The following is a 19,288-nucleotide window of genomic DNA, read 5'->3' on the forward strand; positions in this document are numbered from 1 at the left end:
TCCTCCATGAATTTATCTAGTTCTTTTTTGAACCCTATTATAGTCTTGGCCTTCACAATGTCCTCTGGCAAAAGAGTTCCATGGGATGACAGTGCATTGTGTGAAGAAATACTTCCTTTTGTTTGTTTTAAACCTGCTTTACTATAGTTTCAACCAATTTGCTTGGTTGAAGTTTGGCTTACCAGTCTGTAATTGCCAGGATCACCTCTGGAGCTTTTCTTAAAAATAGAAGTTACATTAGCTGCCCTCCAGTCATCTGGTTTTAGAGGCTGATCTAAGCGATAGGTTACGTACCACAGTTAATAGTTCTGCAATTTCATATTTGAGTTCCTTGAGAACTCTTGCGTGAATACCATCTGATCCTGGTGACTTCTTACTGTTTAATTTATCACTTTTAGGGCCGTCAATTAATTGCAGTTAACTCACATGATTAACTCAAAAAAAGTAATCGCAATTAAAAAATGAATTGTGATTAATCACAGTTTTAATCACACTGGTAAACAACAGAATACCACATGAAAATTATTAAATATTTAATAATGATTATTAAATATCCCTAATAGTCACTTAAAATCTACTTTTTTCTAGTTAATAAACTTGATTTATTGCTTCATTTTGATTGACGTGTTTGGGAAACCTCTACTTGAGATAACAAATGCTGGTACATAATCATTCCGACTGTTGGAATGACAGACTGTCTATGAGCTTATATGGTCCAGGGGTCTACTGAGCGGTATAAGATGTAAATTTCTGGGGTGTCAGGCTGGGACTGGGGATATGTGGATGTCACCCTGTGTGTAATTCATGGGTGGCTGAGACAGCATTCATGTAGTCAGCTGGGAATGATTTTACATGCTAGTGTCTGTTCACAGCAAAGCAGAGTAAGAGGCACCCCAGGCTGTAGGGTTGAGGGCACACAGCAGTTCAGCAGTCCAGATTGTACCTCAGCAATCAGGAGTAATGGAGGCCCGACCTCCATGTCAGCCCTCCCATGCCAGAGCAATCAGGGATAAGGCAGATCAGCTGCTCACAACTCATTGTATACATACTATTGCTGAAATCTCTCTCCTCCTTGCCCTTCCATCTAGTTTCTGTGCCGGGGTGTGATAGAGTCATGTGCAATGGCAGTGTGCTTTTACTGCACCTTATTAAGCCAAATACAGTGTGTTTTGCAGTTGTTTGGGGGACTCCTGTATACTCCTGTATACAATGCCTTCTGTTCTTGTTGCCCTGTAATGCATTCTGCATAACAGATTCTGTCTTGTGCTAGCAAAGAGAAATATGTTCACTATGTGGTTGTTTCTCTGCTAGCTGGTACCTTGTAATGCAATGATTAGTGCCTCCTATCACCTTACAATGCTGCCTGTGCTCTGTGTCAGTGCTGTCACACCAGGTTCTTCTTGAACAGACTCTCAGCTCACATGGGGAACCGTGGTTCAGACAAATATCCACTAGGAACAGTCTGGGGAGTCTGTTCAGTGCCCTTATCGAGACCTGATCCCAGTCCCCAGGGAGGAAAGACAGGTGCACTGACTCTGTCCACCACCAAATCCTAGGTCTGCATTGTAACTGAGCTTATTGGCTCCATGAATGTATGCCGGAGGGACCTGGCTTTCCTTGGGCATATCCAATCGGGGTAAATACAAGTGAGCCACAGATTGCTCCCAGAAATGGCCTCTCCCTGCTCTTACCACATTCTGCCCTGTCAGCCAAGGGCTCTGCAACCCTTCATCTTCCGCCTTTGGAGTCCTGCTGATTAGAGATTAGCCTTGAAAGTCTCCTGGGAGCTATCTGTTGCTAACTTGAATGAAAGCATGGAAACTCCAGGACTGTGCAGCCAGAATCCCAGGCAAACCCTGCGAGCAGTCAGCCACCAAGCGCAAGGCACCTTGCAGGCAGCCAGGCCAGGCAGCATAGCAAACAGATCTCTCTTAGCCACAAGAGTAGAAATAATCCATTCCTCTCCTGTCACATTGGCCATTTCTCCTCTCCTTTGAAGTACTCTGCTGAATTAGAATTAATCAGTTCTCATTTGGACAGATATCAATCCCTGAGGAATAGGAGCTGAATAGAAACCAGTTGCAGTTGAGGGGGAATGGAAGGAATATGGTGTGTGTTGTTTTCTGAGTATGAAACACTGCAGGACACTTACCTGTTTAGCATGTGATGATATCACCTGGGACTTTAACACTTAGATACCATAGTGATGGGTAGATTAAAATAATGCACCCTCCCACCGCATCTCCCTGCGTAATACTGCCTGAAGCAGGCAGAAACTGGTGGAAAAGCCCCATTAATTGACCTATTCAGAGTTCTTTTGCTTGTATAAAAGCATTCCAACACAGATAAACTTGTCATGTGCAGCAATGGCAAGTGAACCGTGCTGGTCTTCCTACAGTGGGCCAGCCAGTACTACGATGGTACCTCTGAGGGATTGTTGCTGGCAGATCTCTAGAGCAGTGCTTGGGGCCAGGTTAGGTTAAGGGTCATTCCTACATATTCTTGGGACTATTCTAGAGACAGTAATTAAATGGCAAAAAACTTACCATGTGAGAGCTCATGTCCTTCCAGAACATCCAGTTCAGCAAAATTCAAACTTCAGAGAACCAGGAAAGGCAGAGGAAAGATGCTCACCCATGTAACATGTGCTCTACCTCAGGAATCATCTGCATGCAGGGCAGCTGTACTGAGTGGTGAAGGCAAGAGTGGGGCAGGTGGGGAGAGGTATGTGTGACATTCCCCTCTGGTGTTATCTGAACCGGTGATCTGTGAGGTCACTCCCATCTTTGACTCTGGGACCCAGCCTTACCCTGCTCTGCTGAGAGAACCCCCCACTCCTGAGCTGTTCACACACAGCCTCTGGCTTGTAAGCTGCTCCCAGCTACTTGCAACCGAATGACACTAGCCAATATCTCCGGTCCCAGACACAACCCTAGGAACCTTTGTCTTGCAGTGTCCAGTTATGCCCGCTGGACACTTATATATATAAGCTTATATAAGTTCGTCAATTTAACAAAGAAATTAATATGTACCAGGCTTGTTATCCCAAAAGGAGTCTCTGACATGCTTCAAACCAAGCGCACTGCTTCAGGTAGAATAAACAAACTTCGGGGAAGGGGTTGGAATGGGGCAGGGAAGGGGTGGGAAGAGGTGGGCCAGGGCGGGGCCTCATGGAAGGGGTGGTGTGGGGGTGGGGCCGGGGGCAGCAATGGGAGGTGTCAGTGATGCGGCCCTCGGGCCAATGCACTAGTCCTCATGTGGCCCTCATGGCCATTTAAGTTTGAGACCCCTGCTCTAAGCCATGAGGATATATTTTTAGCCTCATAACTATATACATGAAATTATAACCTATAACCTTACTATAACATTACTGTAACAATTACTATAACATCACTATAACAATCATGTTCAGTGCATCATGAGCCTTCCGAAAACACCCAACATGACAAATTTTGCATTGGATACCACACAATCATTTTATAAAGATGAACATGAGGGTGTAGGGTGTTCCCCCGAGGTACAGGGCATCACACCTCCCTGCTTAGTTTACTGCAAGAAGGTTAGTCACTGACTAGCTCAAGGCAGTTTGTGTTATAGTTCTCTTGGCATGCAGCCATTAAGCCATGAGGCAGCGTGCCTCAGTTTCTCCATTCACACACAGCAAACCAGGTTTTTTATGTTTACTGTGCTGTGATAAGCTTTAACCCTGTTTACAGGTATTAATTGAAAAGTAGCATTATCACAAGGTTTAACATCCGTGTCAAAATTCTTATCCTCAAAACTTAACATTAATACCAAAATTTGTATCACAGATGGGTGTTTACAAGTATCTTTATGATACCACACCCTCTGTTTAGATAGTATAGTTTGAGGTTAGTTTGTTCATTACCCATGGTGTCCTTTGACTGTCTCCCATGTAATTAGTCACTGGCTTTTCTTTCCCTCCAGTCTTTCCCTTTGGGTGAGCTCTTAATTTAATCATGTTTTTAGAATTTTGGTGCCTCAGGGTCTGGCAAGATAGGTGTTCAGGGGGATCCTGTACATTGGTTTGCCCTTTGGGGAGCAGTCTCCCAACTTCAGGACTGTACATATGCAGAAAGTCCAGCTCCCCTTTTGGGGTTACCCTGTGTTTTCCCCTCCCAGCACTGAGTCCTTCCCTGCCCCCTAGAGGTCTGTGCTCTCTGGACTAGGTGTGTTTACCCTTTGATCAGATTCAGCTTTTCCCAGCAGCTTTCCCATAACTGCTCTCTGTTTCACTGGTCTGGGGGAAAACACCCCCTTCTCTGTTAGTTGGGTCATTTGTATTCTGGCAAACTACCACCTGGCAATTTCCTGCTCCCAACTCCTCTGTTATCACAGGCATTGGAACTGCATCTTATTTAAAGAGACATGATTACTTTTCAAAAATGTATCAGAAATAGCATCCTGAAAAATTGGGACCTGGATTGGGGTACCCTCCACCATCTCTTTCTCTGTCCCTGAGAAGTCAGCTGTGTGACTGCTCCCCTCCAGGAGGTCAGTTACACAGTTCCTTCTCAAAACCTGGGTCACAGACTGAGTGCCTGGGTGCACATATACTGACACTGCCATCTTCCTGGGTATCCTGCCCCAAGTGACCATTGAGGAGACATTCCTGTACCCCCACTATTCCTTCACCAGTTTCCTCCTCTGGGCCACAACCTAAGACACATTTCTCTGTGCTCCCTAGGAAGGGTTCTGTCTCTTGTTCATCTGCAGAACTTTGCCAGCTAACAAATGGGACAGTTTCCTTAATCACTGATAACACCTCTCCTGCCCCAGCACCTGAGGGCACATTGCTTTCTGCTGGAAAGGAACTAGTGTCAACTCCCCACCCGCACTTGGAAGCACCCTGCTTCCCTGTGTTAGAGTCATAGGAATCCTCATCCACCTCAGTAGTTTCTGTGATTCCATGCCCCTTCTCTGGGCTCTCTGGGACACATTTCTCTTTGCTCCCCAGAGTTGGTTTTGCCTTTGGTTCAGTTGCAACCTGCTGGCAGCTAACAACCTGGACAGTTCTCTCCCTGGCAGGCATTACACCCCCATCCCTTCCTGATGTGGTGTTGCCTCCAGCTGCAGTGCAGGAGTTGGTCTCAACCACCCTCCCACCTGGAAGCATGTGGCTTCCCCCAGCTGCAGAAGAATCAAGGAGACTCTCTCCCATTCTCTGAGCAGTTCCTGAGACCTTACCCTTTCCCTCAGGGGTCCCAGCATAAAACTCTCTCCTACTGCAGGCAAAAACTTTACCCTGAGCTACACTGTCAGCAGTGGGGCGGGGTAGGAGGGCAGTCTGCAGCTTACTGCTGTCTTACTGAGGGCTAGGTTGAAATGGTAGCCAGTGAGTATGGAGAGGTTGTTAAATTTCTCCAGTGTGGTTCTGGGCTGGGGTTCTGAGGCAGCGCAGTGTCTGAGGTAGGGCACATTGCACCTTTCCTTTGCACTGAAAAAGCAGAGTGTGAATGAGTGCATTATGGGTGTATGAGGTGCCGTTCCACAGGGTGAGTTAAGGCTGTGTGGGCATGTACCTTGACCCCATAGTTCCTGGTCCTCTGAAGTTTGTGTTTTGCTGAAGGACACAAGCAGATCCCAGGAAACCTTAGCCCTGCAGTAGGGGGGTCTTCCCATCTAATTTTCTAAGTTGTTTTAACAGAAACAACAGTGCTGGTATGAGTTGGTGGTCATTGTGGCCTTTGCACATAGCCTTCAGGCCAAATGGACTAACAACCATGGCCTATCCCCTTCTCCCCTCCCCGTCCCTTCCAGTCCAGCCTCCCCTGACCAAGCTAGTTTCTCCAGGGAGGGGGAGTGTCTCTGATGTGGCTATGTGGAAGTGTACACAGGGTGTCCAACTGGACCCAGCCTTGGAATCTGACTTTCTGCAGTCGATGACAGGAGAACCCCAGGGCTCTTTGAAGACCCACCACCATTTTCTGCAAAGGAGCTGTATCCTGTGCACTGCTTGGCCAGCCTGAGTTTCCCTGCACATTCCTCCACCACCACCACCACCACGTACTCAGCATAGGAAGCTCCAAGAGGTGTAAAGTGGGCTGGCCCATTCATCTACATGTGATGGTCTTAGAATCATAGACTATCATAGAATCATAGAATATCAGGGTTGGAAGGGACCCCAGAAGGTCATCTAGTCCAACCCCCTGCTCAAAGCAGGACCAATTCCCAGTTAAATCATCCCAGCCAGGGCTTTGTCAAGCCTGACCTTAAAAACCTCTAAGGAAGGAGATTCTACCACCTCCCTAGGTAACGCATTCCAGTATTTCACCACCCTCTTAGTGAAAAAGTTTTTCCTAATATCCAATCTAAACCTCCCCCACTGCAACTTGAGACCATTACTCCTCGTTCTGTCATCTGCTACCATTGAGAACAGTCTAGAGCCATCCTCTTTGGAACCCCCTTTCAGGTAGTTGAAAGCAGCTATCAAATCCCCCCTCATTCTTCTCTTCTGCAGGCTAAACAATCCCAGCTCCCTCAGCCTCTCCTCATAACTCATGTGTTCCAGTCCCCTAATCATTTTTGTTGCCCTTCGCTGGACTCTCTCCAATTTATCCACATCCTTCTTGAAGTGTGGGGCCCAAAACTGGACACAGTACTCCAGATGAGGCCTCACCAATGTCGAATAGAGGGGAACGATCACGTCCCTCGATCTGCTCGCTATGCCCCTACTTATACATCCCAAAATGCCATTGGCCTTCTTGGCAACAGGGGCACACTGCTGACTCATATCCAGCTTCTCGTCCACTGTAACCCCTAGGTCCTTTTCCGCAGAACTGCTGCCTAACCATTCGGTCCCTAGTCTGTAGCTGTGCATTGGGTTCTTCCGTCCTAAGTGCAGGACCCTGCACTTATCCTTATTGAACCTCATCAGATTTCTTTTGGCCCAATCCTCCAATTTGTCTAGGTCTTTCTGTATCCTATCCCTCCCCTCCAGCGTATCTACCACTCCTCCCAGTTTAGTATCATCCGCAAATTTGCTGAGAGTGCAATCCACACCATCCTCCAGATCATTTATGAAGATATTGAACAAAACCAGCCCCAGGACCGACCCTTGGGGTACTCCACTTGATACCGGCTGCCAACTAGATATGGAGCCATTGATCACTACCCGTTGAGCCCGACAATCTAGCCAGCTTTCTACCCACCTTGTAGTGCATTCATCCAGCCCATACTTCCTTAACTTGCTGACAAGAATACTGTGGGAGACCGTGTCAAAAGCTTTGCTAAAGTCAAGAAACAATACATCCACTGCTTTCCCTTCATCCACAGAACCAGTAATCTCATCATAAAAGGCGATTAGATTAGTCAGGCATGACCTTCCCTTGGTGAATCCATGCTGGCTGTTCCTGATCACTTTCCTCTCATGCAAGTGCTTCAGGATTGATTCTTTGAGGACCTGCTCCATGATTTTTCCAGGGCCTGAAGTGAGGCTGACTGGCCTGTAGTTCCCAGGATCCTCCTTCTTCCCTTTTTTAAAGATTGGCACTACATTAGCCTTTTTCCAGTCATCCGGGACTTCCCCGGTTCGCCACGAGTTTTCAAAGATAATGGCCAGTGGCTCTGCAATCACAGCCGCCAATTCCTTCAGTACTCTCGGATGCAACTCATCCGGCCCCATGGACTTGTGCACGTCCAGCTTTTCGAAATAGTCCCTAACCACCTCTATCTCCACAGAGGGCTGGCCATCTCTTCCCCATTTTGTGATGCCCAGCGCAGCAGTCTGGGAGCTGACCTTGTTAGTGAAAACAGAGGCAAAAAAAGCATTGAGTACATTAGCTTTTTCCACATCCTCTGTCACTAGGTTGCCTCCCTCATTCAGTAAGGGGCCCACACATTCCTTGGCTTTCTTCTTGTTGCCAACATACCTGAAGAAACCCTTCTTGTTACTCTTGACATCTCTGGCTAGCTGCAGCTCCAGGTGCGATTTGGCCCTCCTGATAACATTCCTACATGCCCGAGCAATATTTTTATACTCTTCCCTGGTCATATGTCCAACCTTCCACTTCTTGTAAGCTTCTTTTTTATGTTTAAGATCCGCTAGGATTTCACCATTAAGCCAAGCTGGTCGCCTGCCATATTTACTATTCTTTCGACTCATTGGGATGGTTTGTCCCTGTAACCTCAACAGGGATTACTTATACATCCCAAAATGCCATTGGCCTTCTTGGCAACAAGGGCACACTGTTGACTCATATCCAACTTCTCGTCCACTGTAACCCCTAGGTCCTTTTCTGCAGAACTGCTGCCGAGCAATTCGGTCCCTAGTCTGTAGCGGTGCATTGGATTCTTCCGTCCTAAGTGCAGGACTCTGCACTTGTCCTTGTTGAACCTCATCAGATTTCTTTTGGCCCAATCCTCCAATTTGTCTAAGTCCCTCTGTATCCTATCCCTACCCTCCAGCGTATCTACCACTCCTCCCAGTTTAGTGTCATCTGCAAACTTGCTGAGGGTGCAATCCACACCATCCTCCAGATCATTTATGAAGATATTGAACAAGATATTTGCATTGTACCCCAAAGGGCTGGTGGGTGCCAGGCTCTCTGTCAGGGTGGCCCTTGAGTGCTGGACAACATGGTGTGCTGATTTGAGCCCTGCTTTGATCTCAGCTCTGCCAGAACGTGTCAACTTTAAGAGAAACTGTTTTTTCCCCAAGGGTGGTTTCTCGGGACCCCATGGTCAAATTTCCCCAAATTTGGGTCACTGGCCATTCCCCATGCTCCAACAAGGCACACCAAAGTTCAACTCAATCTGATTGACTGTATGGATTTTAGAGCACTTAGAAGAGTCAAACTTTAAACAGAATGCTGATCTCAACCTGAACTGTAGCAGAGCTGCCACTCCACTATAATGTGTCAGCAGGAAACAGTCTTTCTCCACATTGCCACTAAAGAGCACCACGGTGCTTGCTGGGCTGCTGGTTCCCATTGCCAAATACATGGTGCTGAAGCCCATTGCTACTCCTGTTCCCATCTGGCAAGGAGCATTCCCCATCCTCCACAATAAGGAACAAGCAACATCTTTCGAAAGGGAAGGGAAGGCAATGTCTCCTGGCATCCAGTTCAGACAAGGGCAGGTTGTGCAGATTTTGGTGTTGAAGGTACTCAGTTAATGCTGCTCTGTGCCTGGCATATTTGGCTGGGTTTTGTGCTTCTTCCCAGTCACCTGTGCTCTCTCATGTGTTCCTGTTTTCCTGCATTAGGACATTTGGGCTAAGCCTCAGCACTGACCTGAATAAAGGAAACAGCCTGCTACGTTAATTATAGTCCATGAGATGGGCTTGTGGCATTTTAACTGTGCCTTTTCCTTTCCTCACAAGAACAAGATGATAGTGAAGATGGCTTTGCTTTGTACGCTCGGCAGGTTTGAGAATCCCAGGGTAGGAAAGGCTTTAGATTTTACTCTCTGCTTTTCAGAAGATATTACAAATGTTTAGCATTTCAATATAGACAGAGAAAATCACTCTTTTGTATCATGGAAACATTCTGAGAACTATACGGAGGTGAAAAATTCTCCGACCGTGGAACCCTGTCAGTAAATTAATAAAATAGGTCTCTGGGGTTCTGCTATCTGCCAAGCATGTAGAATTCAACAGCTAACTTCCAGTCTTCCCTCTGCTCCCCAATCCACCAAAAGGAGAAGGGTAAGAACGACGGAAAGGAAAGGGGTGGCCGGCCCAGCCTGCCTGAATGCCACACCATAGAAAAACAAACATTCACCTTAGGGTACGGGTTAGGTTTGAGTGACAGAGTCAAAGCCCAGCACAATGAGGCAGGTAGTGCAGTTAGCAGGGCTGAAGCTCCTGGGTGCTATGTGTGAAATCAGAAGGGTCAATGGATAATGTATCTGCTTGCAGGAAAATGTATCTGCTTATTTGTTAGAATCAGCCTGTTCAACAACAGGAAGCCCCGTAGCAACCCATTGGCTGTGCTCCTGAGGTCTCATTCTTAGCTTTCCACATGCAGCCTGTTCCCCACCAAAAGCCAGTTGTGTGTGGACCCTCATGTGTTAACTTTACTCTCCGTGAAGCCAGAACACTGGGGCGTAACTCCCCTGCATTCCTATGTAACTCCTACTATGACAGGTGTGGGCAAACTTTTTGGCCCGAGGGCCACATCGGCATTGCGAAATAGTATGGAGGGACAGGTAGGGAAGACTGTGCCTCCCCAAACAGCCCCCACCCGCTATCCGCCCCCTCCCACTTCCCGCCCCCCTCAGAATCCCCAACCCATCCAACCCCCTGCTCCTTGTCCCCTGACCGCCCCCACCGGGACCCCACCCCCTATCCAACCTCCCCTGCTCCCTGTTCCCTGACTGCCTTGACCCCATCCACCCCCCTGCCCCCTGCCAGGCCCCCTGACCCATCCAACCCACCCTGTCCCCTGACCGCCCCCTCCTGGGACCCCCGTCCCTAACCTCCCCCCACCAGGATCCCACCCCCTATCCAACCCCCCCGAACCTCCACCCTATCCAACCACCCCCGTCCCCTGACTACCCCCCAGGACCTCCTGCCCCTTATCCAACCCCCCCCACCCCCTTACCATGCCGCTGAGAGTGGCAGGACTGGCTTATTGGAAAGCCTGGGAGGTGGGCTGTGGGGGAGGGCAGACAGCGGGGGAGGGGCTGGAGACTAGCCTCCCCAGCTGAGAGCTCAGGGGCTAGACAGGACGGTCCCACGGCCAAATGTGGCCCGTGGGCCATAGTTTGCCCACCTCTGTACTATGATAATGAGCAGGCCCTGGCCCCGTTAGGAGTAATACCAAGGCTGAGGAGATGAGGCCCCGTTGTGTGCGTATGAAACATACGAGGGTTATGACCTCATCAGATCTCACAGGCTAGGAAGCACTGGCTCTGCTACAGTGGCTGACTGAATGGGAAGCCTGTGTGAGCTACCTGTAGTCCTGCCTTGTCTCCACAGAGCTCAGCGGGGCTGTGGCCCTCCACTGTGTGCAGGCCTCACATATCTCAAACGTCTTCAGACGCTGCATCTACTTTAACCTTTTTCTTTACAAAGCCTGCTCCCTAGGGCGCTCTGAGTCAGAAGCCCTCAGACCTGAGAGCAGGAGAGATGCAGTGTCACAAACCCTTGGTCGAGGAGTCGGCCCTAGCAATAATAACTGCAGGGAAACTACTCCAGCCAAGGGGCAGTGAGTCTCCCTGGAGGTCAGTGGGAATTCTCTGCCCCTCTGAACCCTGGCAGAACTACACACTCCACTGAGACCAGCAGTGCAAAGCTCACTAAATTATGGATGATATTTTCTTTCACTGTTTTGCAGAAAAATGAATGGTTGTGTTTGAACTGCCAAACTCAGAGGCTGCTAGAAGGAAGCCTAGGAGACCCTGCTCCAATACCACTACCTGCTTCAAAGCAGCAGCCAACAGGATCCTCCCGACACAAACCAGGGGGAGCTGGTCAACACAGAGGAGGTCCTCAATCTGTAACAGCTCAGAAGTCAGAAATGTCCACTCCTCAGGACAGGAACCTCCTCCAAGGAAAGCATCTCAGGACTTCAGAGCAGAGCAAGCTGCAGGCAATGATGAAAGAGAGCAAGCCCACTGCCCCCTCAGAAGAAAAGCCACTGCCGAAACTTCCTGGTGAGGCTCCAAAAGTTCCTGAAAGTGCATCGCCAAAGGGGAAAAGTATGGTTGCGAAGCCAGAAGCAGAGAGCAAAGCAAGCAAGGCAGTCACTGAGGCTCAGCAAGTGAGAGAGCAGGAGGTAAGCACCCCTTCTCCCTCCTACTTACTCTTACCTCCCACTGGGCTGGCCTGTTCCTGCCAGGGTATAACATTGCCTTGTACTCAGAGCAGGCAGCACCCCCTCCTACCCTAGGGAGAGGTCTGGGATGGAGGCATTAGCTAGCAGTCTGCGGGGGGCAGAGGCTGTGAAACAGAAAGAACATGGTAGCCTCAGAAAAACAGGGGCTTGGCTTTCAGGTCTGACCCAGTAGAGAGCTGGAGAAAGCATGTATAAATGACTGCACTGGGGAAGCAATGTCCCACAGCCCGTCAGAAATGTGTCATGTCTAACACTTTGATTCCAATCCCAATTTCTCTGTCAGCACTTTGGGAATCACTGCATAATCCATTCTAGTAGGTAGTGTCCTTCGGACACCAGACCCAAACATCCGGGAGAGTCAACAACAGGCTGCAGAGAAGGGGAATGTCTTACGGTGACATTAGAGGCTGCTTCCCCTCTCACTCAGATGGTTCCCCCAGTGTAACTCCACTGACCTCAGCTGAGTTACTCCTGCTTTATGCAGTGTGACAAAGTTCCTACTCTACCTTGGTGGGTCTTGCGCTTGGCGGATTTGCCCACCTCGGAGATTCACAGCAGCCCTAAGACACCCTGGTTCGGTGTCAGATCAGGGGATATCCTGATCTGCTCATGTAGGTTATTGTCGCAGGACCCATGCCAGGGTCTTCTCTACCCCCAAATGCCCCCCAAAAAGGTGACTATGGGCAAGATTTAATACAGCATTCTGGTGTTTTTGAGGTACTAGGATCTGTTGTACCTTCTGCCCCTGTACTGGTGCAACCCGGTATAAGAGATTCTTCTTCATTATGAAGTAGGGTCCTGGTCCCTGGGTTTTCCCTTCCATGGGTATCCCATCTATTTCATTCACCTCCTTCCTAATGTTGTCGTACCTTGGGTCTGTAGCCTGGTCCCGTCCAAAATTTCCTTTCCCGGGGCTAATCTGCCCGAGATCTAGGGGGCCAGACTCTGTTGCCTCTACTGGTTCAGAGGCGTTAGGGTGTGGGTCAGACTCGGGTGCTTCTCCCTCCTGGGTGGCCTCCTTTTCAGCTGCTCAAGTCCGCCTACCTACGAGAGCAATCCTCTGGCTTTGGGCCAGTATTCGGGTTCCCAAGGCCTTTGCTGACCTCCTTTCCCTTTTCGGCTTTCTATCCTGTCTGGGAGTGGAGAACAAATCTGGGGATATCAGAAGATTGGGGGTTGACAGTCTACAGTGGATGCCTCACTTACTTCAGGGCTTCCCCCTTTTCCAATTCCCCTACCGGGAGTAAGTCTCCAAACCCTGGGAAGTCCCTCCCTATCAGCACCGGGTATGGGAGTTTAGGGACTACACCTGCTGCTACCTCGGTAGTGTTCCCATGAATCTTGATTTTTACTGGGATGGTGGGGTAATAACCAACTGTCCCATGGACGCATGTTATCCCCGTACGCTTAGCCCACAGAAGCTGACTACACTTCACGAGCTTCCCCGAGACTAGTGTGATAGCACTCCCCGAATCAACCAGTGCCGTGGTCTCTACCCCATTTAGTTTCACTGGTCTGGTGTACATATGTGGGGTTAGTGAGACCCCCACAAGGTGGATTAGGGAGCATAGGTCTGCCCAGTTCCCCAGGTTACACTGCATAGGCTCCTAAGCATTGGGACACTGTGCAGCTACGTGTCCCCACTCCCCGCAGGCGTAACATCTGTATGGAGTCCGAGGCATTCCCCGGTCTCTTGGTTTGGGCAGTCTAACATCACGATCCTCTTCCACCTCAGTGCTCCGATTCTTTGTGGCTTCTGGTGGGCCTTCAGCCCCTCTCTTTTTCCACCTGGGCTCTCCTGGTGGCCAAGTCACCCGAGCTCCAGGGCTTGGTGCTGCTAGTTTAACCAGGGGTGCTTCTTCCTTAACTAGTCGGGTCAGCTCCTTCGCCGTCCTTCACCTCTCTACCAGTGCAACAACCTCGTCATAGGTGGAGGGTTCATTCTGGCTTACCCAGGCGTGAAGGTCTGGCAGTAACCCTCTCATGTACCGGTTGATGACAAGAAACTCTAGTATCTTCTCTGGACTCCAGGACTCAGTTCGTAACCACTTTCATGCGAGATGGATGAGGTCATATAATTGGGACCGTGGGGTTTTGTTTTCCTGGTACCTCTGCTCACGATATTGCTGGGACCACACTGCGGTCGTTACCCCAGATCTGGCCAGGATCTCTGCTTTCAGTTGGGGGTAGTCTGCCGCAGCCTCTTCAGGCAAATCATAGTAGGCCTTCTGGGCCTCCCCACACAGGAATGGAGCGAGGATGCCAGACCACTGTTCTCGGGGCCAAGCCTCCTGTAGGGCTGTCCTCTCAAAGGCCAGGAGGTACGCCTCTACATCATCCTCCAGTGTCATTTTCTGCAGCCAATTGCTGGCCCTCATGACCCGTGTCCCATCATGGCCGCGGTTCAGCTTTGTAAGGGCCTTTACCTCGTTTACCAGTTCCCGCAACATAGCACGGTCTTGAGCAACCTGGTCCATCAGCAGGCGATTAGTCCCTTGCTGTAGCCGCACTGCCTCCTGTTGGGCGGCTGCCTGGAAACGGGTAGCCTCCTGCTGGGCAGCTGTGGCTTGTATCAGAGCCCGCACTACATCCTCCATTGTGGTGGGGGGGGCCCTCTCCTCCTTTTTTTGTTTTTTGTTTTTTGGGGGGGTTGGGGTTTTTTTTTAAAATCACCCTCCTTCATCCACTGTGCTGCGCACACCAAATCCCACTGCTCACACCAGTTGTGACAAAGTTCCTCCTCTACCTTGGTGGGTCTTGCGCTTATTGGCAGATTTGCTCACCTCGGAGATTCACGGCAGCCCTAAGTTTGGCCTTTTTTGTGAACCCACAGTCCAGGTCAACTCCTCCTGTGTCTGACCAGGAGTTGGGAGGTTTGTGGGGAACCTGGGCCCACACTCTACTCCGGGTTCCAGCCCAGGGCCCTGTGGAATGCAGCTGTCTAGAGTGCCTCCTGGAACAGCTATGCGACAGCTACAACTCCCTGGGCTACTTCCCCATGGCATCCTCCCAACACCTTCTTTATCCTCATCTTAGGACCTTCCTCCTGGTGTCTGATAATGCTTGGTACTCCTCAGTCACAGAATCATAGAATATCAGGGTTGGAAGGGACCCCAGAAGGTCATCTAGTCCAACCCCCTGCTTGAAGCAGGAAGCAGGACCAATTCCCAAAACGTCCTCCAACAGTATGCGTTCTCACTCTCAGCTCCTAGTGCCTCCTGCTCCCAGCTCCTCACATGCACGCCACAAACTGAAGTGAGGTCCTTTTTAAACTCAGGAGCCCTGATTAGCCAGCCTTAATTGATTCTAGCAGCTTCTTGATTGGCTGCAGGTGTTCTAATCAGCCTGTCTGTCTTAATTGTTTCCAGAATGTTCCTGATTGTTCTGGAACCTTCCCTGTTGGGAAACGGAACGTCCTTTGCTTGCTCCTCAGCTATCTGCTTTCTATTCTTTCCTAAAGCCCCCTGGCCTGGATTTTTCTTTCTTTTTGAACCTGTCTTAGTCCGTCCCGTCCCCCCCCGACCGGGCCAGACTTTTTTTGCTTTGTTTTGATTCTTTGTTATTTTTTTTCGTCTACGTGCTGTCGGCCCTCAGCTTGCCGCAAGCATCCGCCCCCCCCACACCTGCTTTCGGGCGCAGCTATTTGCCTCAGCTGAGCCCCCGGAGGGGGGGGGAGATTGCCGATTTTGCTGTCTGGAGGGGGGAGTGGAAACCCCCAGACCCAGCCGTTTTGCTGGCAGCTCGGACTTTACAACATTCTCAGCATGCCGAAGGCCTTGGAACACAGCCAACACAGCTGGAGAAGAAGATTTCAGAAGACAGGAGAAATAATCCAGGAGAGCTATAAATCATCGTGAAGGGGGCCGTAAGACTGAGTAATTTTCTGAATTATACTCTCATGGGGGGGAGTTTGACTGTGGTTACTTGCGTTTGTGGCGGCACAGGGGGTGTGGCGCGGAGTCCGCCCCGATCCATCGGTGCCCCTAACTCCCCCACCCTTACTACAACTGTCACGGTCCCCCCGCCGTCCGTCCCTGCTGGCAACCTGCCATCTCCCTTCGGATCCAGCTGTCCGCTTTGAACTTTGCCTTTCGGACCGGACATAACAGCCGACCAAACGAGACTCTTTGGACAAACATGTGTGGGTCTGCACCCCCCCCCCCCGGATTGCTTATCCCACAGCTTGCCCCTATTACTGGACCCCGATTTGTTCCCCCCAGTCCAACACCCTCGGCATTCCCCCCCGCCGCCTGCAGTCTAGTGGGGAGGAGTGGTTACTTTCCTTTCCCCCTCCCCCCTTCTCCGTCCGGTGTCTCCCTGTCTCTCCCTGCTCACAATGGCGGGGAATGAGAGGGGCGAGGCCGCTTCAACAAAAGCCCCCCAGCTCTGGGCCACCAGGTAACTCAGGAGGGTGGAAGACCACGAGTAACGAGGAAGCCTTCCCGCTCTGGGCCCAGGCTAGCCTGAACACTTCTCCCTCCTGAAAGCTGCTGTGTTATACCTTCTGTTTGCGTTGTTTTGTTGCATAGTTGTTTTGTTTCCTTTGGTAATTTTGTAAGTGTTACCAATAAACTTCTTTTCTGTTTCAAAAAAAACCCTTCCCTGTTGGGAAACGGAACGTCCTTTGCTTGCTCCTCAGCTATCTGCTTTCTATTCTTTCCTAAAGCCCCCTGGCCTGGATTTTTCTTACTTTTTGAACCTGCCTTCGTTCCCCCCTCCGACTGGGCCAGACGCTTTTTGTTTTGGTTTGATTTTTTGTGCTTTTTTTTCTTGCCGTTTATGTGCTGGTCGGCCTCCAGCTTGCCGCCAGCACCCGCCCCCCCCCCCCAGTGCCTGCTTTCCGTCACAGCTATTTGCCTTAGCTGAACCCCCCGGAGGAGGGGGGGGAAGATTGCCGATTTTGTTATCCGGAGGGGGGAGTGGAAACCCCCAGACCCAGCCGTTTTGCTGTCTGTTTGGAATGCCTTTCTTATCTCGGCCCGCCGGAAGCCTTGGTACACAGCCAACAAGCCGGAGAAGAAATCACCCAGGGAAACTACAAATCATCGTAAAGGGGGCCGTAAGACTGAGTAATTTTTTGAATTATACTCTTGTGGGGGGGAGTTTGACTGTGTTTTAATTGCGTCTGTGGTGGCACAGGGGGTGTGGCATGGAGCTGCCCCCCGATCCATCTAACCCCCCCCACCATTACTACAACTGTCATGGCCCACCCGCCATCCGTCCCTGCTGGCAACCTGCCATCTACCTTCGGATCCAGCTGTTTGCTTTGAACTTTGCCTTTCGGACCGGACTTAACAGCCGACCAAACGAGACTCTTTGGACAAACGTGCGTGGGTCTACACACCCCCCCCTCGGACTGCTTATCCCACAGCTTGCCCCTATCACCGGACCCCAATTTCTGTTATTTCCCCCCTCCCAGCCCAACCCATTTGGCATTTCCCCCCCACCCCGCCTGCAGCCCAGCAGGAAGGAGCGGTTAATCTGCTTCCCCCTCCCCTCTCCTCCTTCCGGTGTCTCCCCGTCTCTCCCTGCTCACAATGGCAGGGAATGAGAGGGGCGAGGCCCCTCTAACAATATCAGCTGTCCCTCCCCCACCTCCCCCCCGCCCAACCCCCAAGGCCTCCCCCACCACTATTGTTAAAATACTTGCCACCCCCCCCCACTGGGGCACCGGCAGCAGGAGGCACCCGGGTGATTACTGCTGCTGCTGCGCCCACCGCCCCCCCAGATTCTAGGAATCCCCCCCAGCTGGCCGGAAAGGCCAGGGCGGGAAGAAAGGAAAGGGCCCCACTAAAACCACTAGGCCCTCCATGGCAGGGGCTGCCCCCACAGCTGTGGCCTCATCATCAACCGTGGCGCCCCTCCCTGCATTTCCCTCCAACAGCTCTGCTAATGTCCCTCCCCCGGCCCCCAGGACGTATGCCCAGGCAGTGACAGGCTCCTCCCTGCCTGCCACCTTGTCATCTCGCCCACCCTTTGCCTCCGCTACCCTCACCAGCGGCCCGGGGCCCTTTCCCCACCTTGACCAGGAGGCACGGTGTCCGTTGCCTCCTGGTGCCCGCCTCACCCCACGTGGAGACATACGTGCAGGCGTTGGCGAAGGTGGTAGGACCCACGGCTATTGTGGCAGCCTCCAAGATGTATGGGAAGGTCGTTTTTTTCTTAGCTTCGGAGGCTGCCGCCCAGGAGGCGGTGGAGAGGGGCCTGGCGGTGGGGGAGGGTGTTTGTCCCCCTGGAGCCGCTAGAAGACCTGGGCGTTCACCTCGTCCTCACCTCCGTTCCTCCCTTTTTACCCAATGTTGCCCTGTTACCCGCTCTCTCCACCCTGGGGAAACTTGTCTCTGTCATCAGCCTTCTCCCGTTGGGCTGCAAGGACCCCACCCTCCGTCACGTCCTTTCGTTCCGCCAGCAAGTGCAGCTTCTACCGCCGGCGGGGGCACGTGACGGAGAGGCGCTCGAGGGGTCTTTCCTAGTCCCCTACCAGGGAGCCCGCTATCGGGTCTTTTACTCCACCAGAGAGGCCCGGTGCTACCTCTGCCACTCAGCGGGGCATGTCCGCAGAGACTGCCCTTTGGCCCGGGGGGGGAGGGGCACCCAAGACCCCCGAGACCCGGCAGGACATCGGCCCCGTCGTTGCCGACGCCCCTGGCTGCCCGGCACCTGAAACCAACCCTGCTCCTACTCGACCCATCGCTGCTCCCATCTGGGCCCAAGAGATACCTTCCCTACAATGCCTGGGCGAGCAAGGGAGTTCCACCCTTGCTATTACCAATCTGGCAGAGCCTATGGAGGAGGGTGTGGCAAGGATATTACCGGGTACAGGAGAGGGCCCGCCCCAAGGAGAACCCCCTGCCCCTCATGCTGCCTCACTGCTACCCCCCAGAATCCCTGAACCATCGCCTCCGCCCCCCGACGCAACCCCTGATAACCAACCCCCAGATGACACTATGGAGGGCTGGACCCTAGTCCAGGGGAAGCGAGGCAAGCAGAAGGCTCGAGCTCCGCTGCATCCATCCAACGCGGAAGCCCCCCGGAAGACGAGGAAAGGAGGCACTGATATTGAGCCTCCCGCTACGGCCACGAGTGAGATCCATCCGCTGGTGTCGGGAGGGGAAGACGGACTGGCATTGGAGGGCAGAATCCCCCCTCCACAGGAGACCCTCCCCTCTGAGACTCCTGAGGACGCCCCTTCTGCCCGGATACCACTCGAACACCCCGCGGACCCCGAGGCGACCGTCGAGGCAGGCCCTAGAGGAGAGGCCCCCGGGGTAGCAGGAGCTGGCCTCTCCGCCGTGTATGCGGAGATTGAGGCCCTAGATTTGACCCTGGTCACCCAGGGAGAGGATGATCTACTGCCGGCTGGCCTCGAGCTGGGCAACCTTACCCCAGCCCCCCTTTCCCCATGCTCCCTCCCCCTAATTGCCTTCCCGGACGAGCACCCTGCAGAAGGTGGTCCACCACCTGATACCATGGCCGCCAAGACCACC

The 19,288-nt window shown here is 51.7% G+C and overlaps 1 protein-coding gene across 1 annotated transcript in view; it reads left to right on the plus strand.

The window, feature by feature from the left end:
- The window catches only part of BSN (bassoon presynaptic cytomatrix protein), a 464,875-nt gene that overhangs the window by 340,257 nt on the left and 105,330 nt on the right, over window positions 1–19,288 (plus strand). Inside the window, exon 4 of the mRNA XM_084633753.1 lies at window positions 11,301–11,741. Coding sequence (XP_084489879.1) covers window positions 11,301–11,741 — 441 coding nt within the window. The remainder of the gene's footprint in view (window positions 1–11,300; window positions 11,742–19,288) is intronic.

Source organism: Lepidochelys olivacea (assembly GCF_965140295.1).
Source record: "Lepidochelys olivacea isolate rLepOli2 genome assembly, chromosome: 7".
Taxonomy (NCBI): Eukaryota; Metazoa; Chordata; order Testudines; family Cheloniidae; genus Lepidochelys; species Lepidochelys olivacea.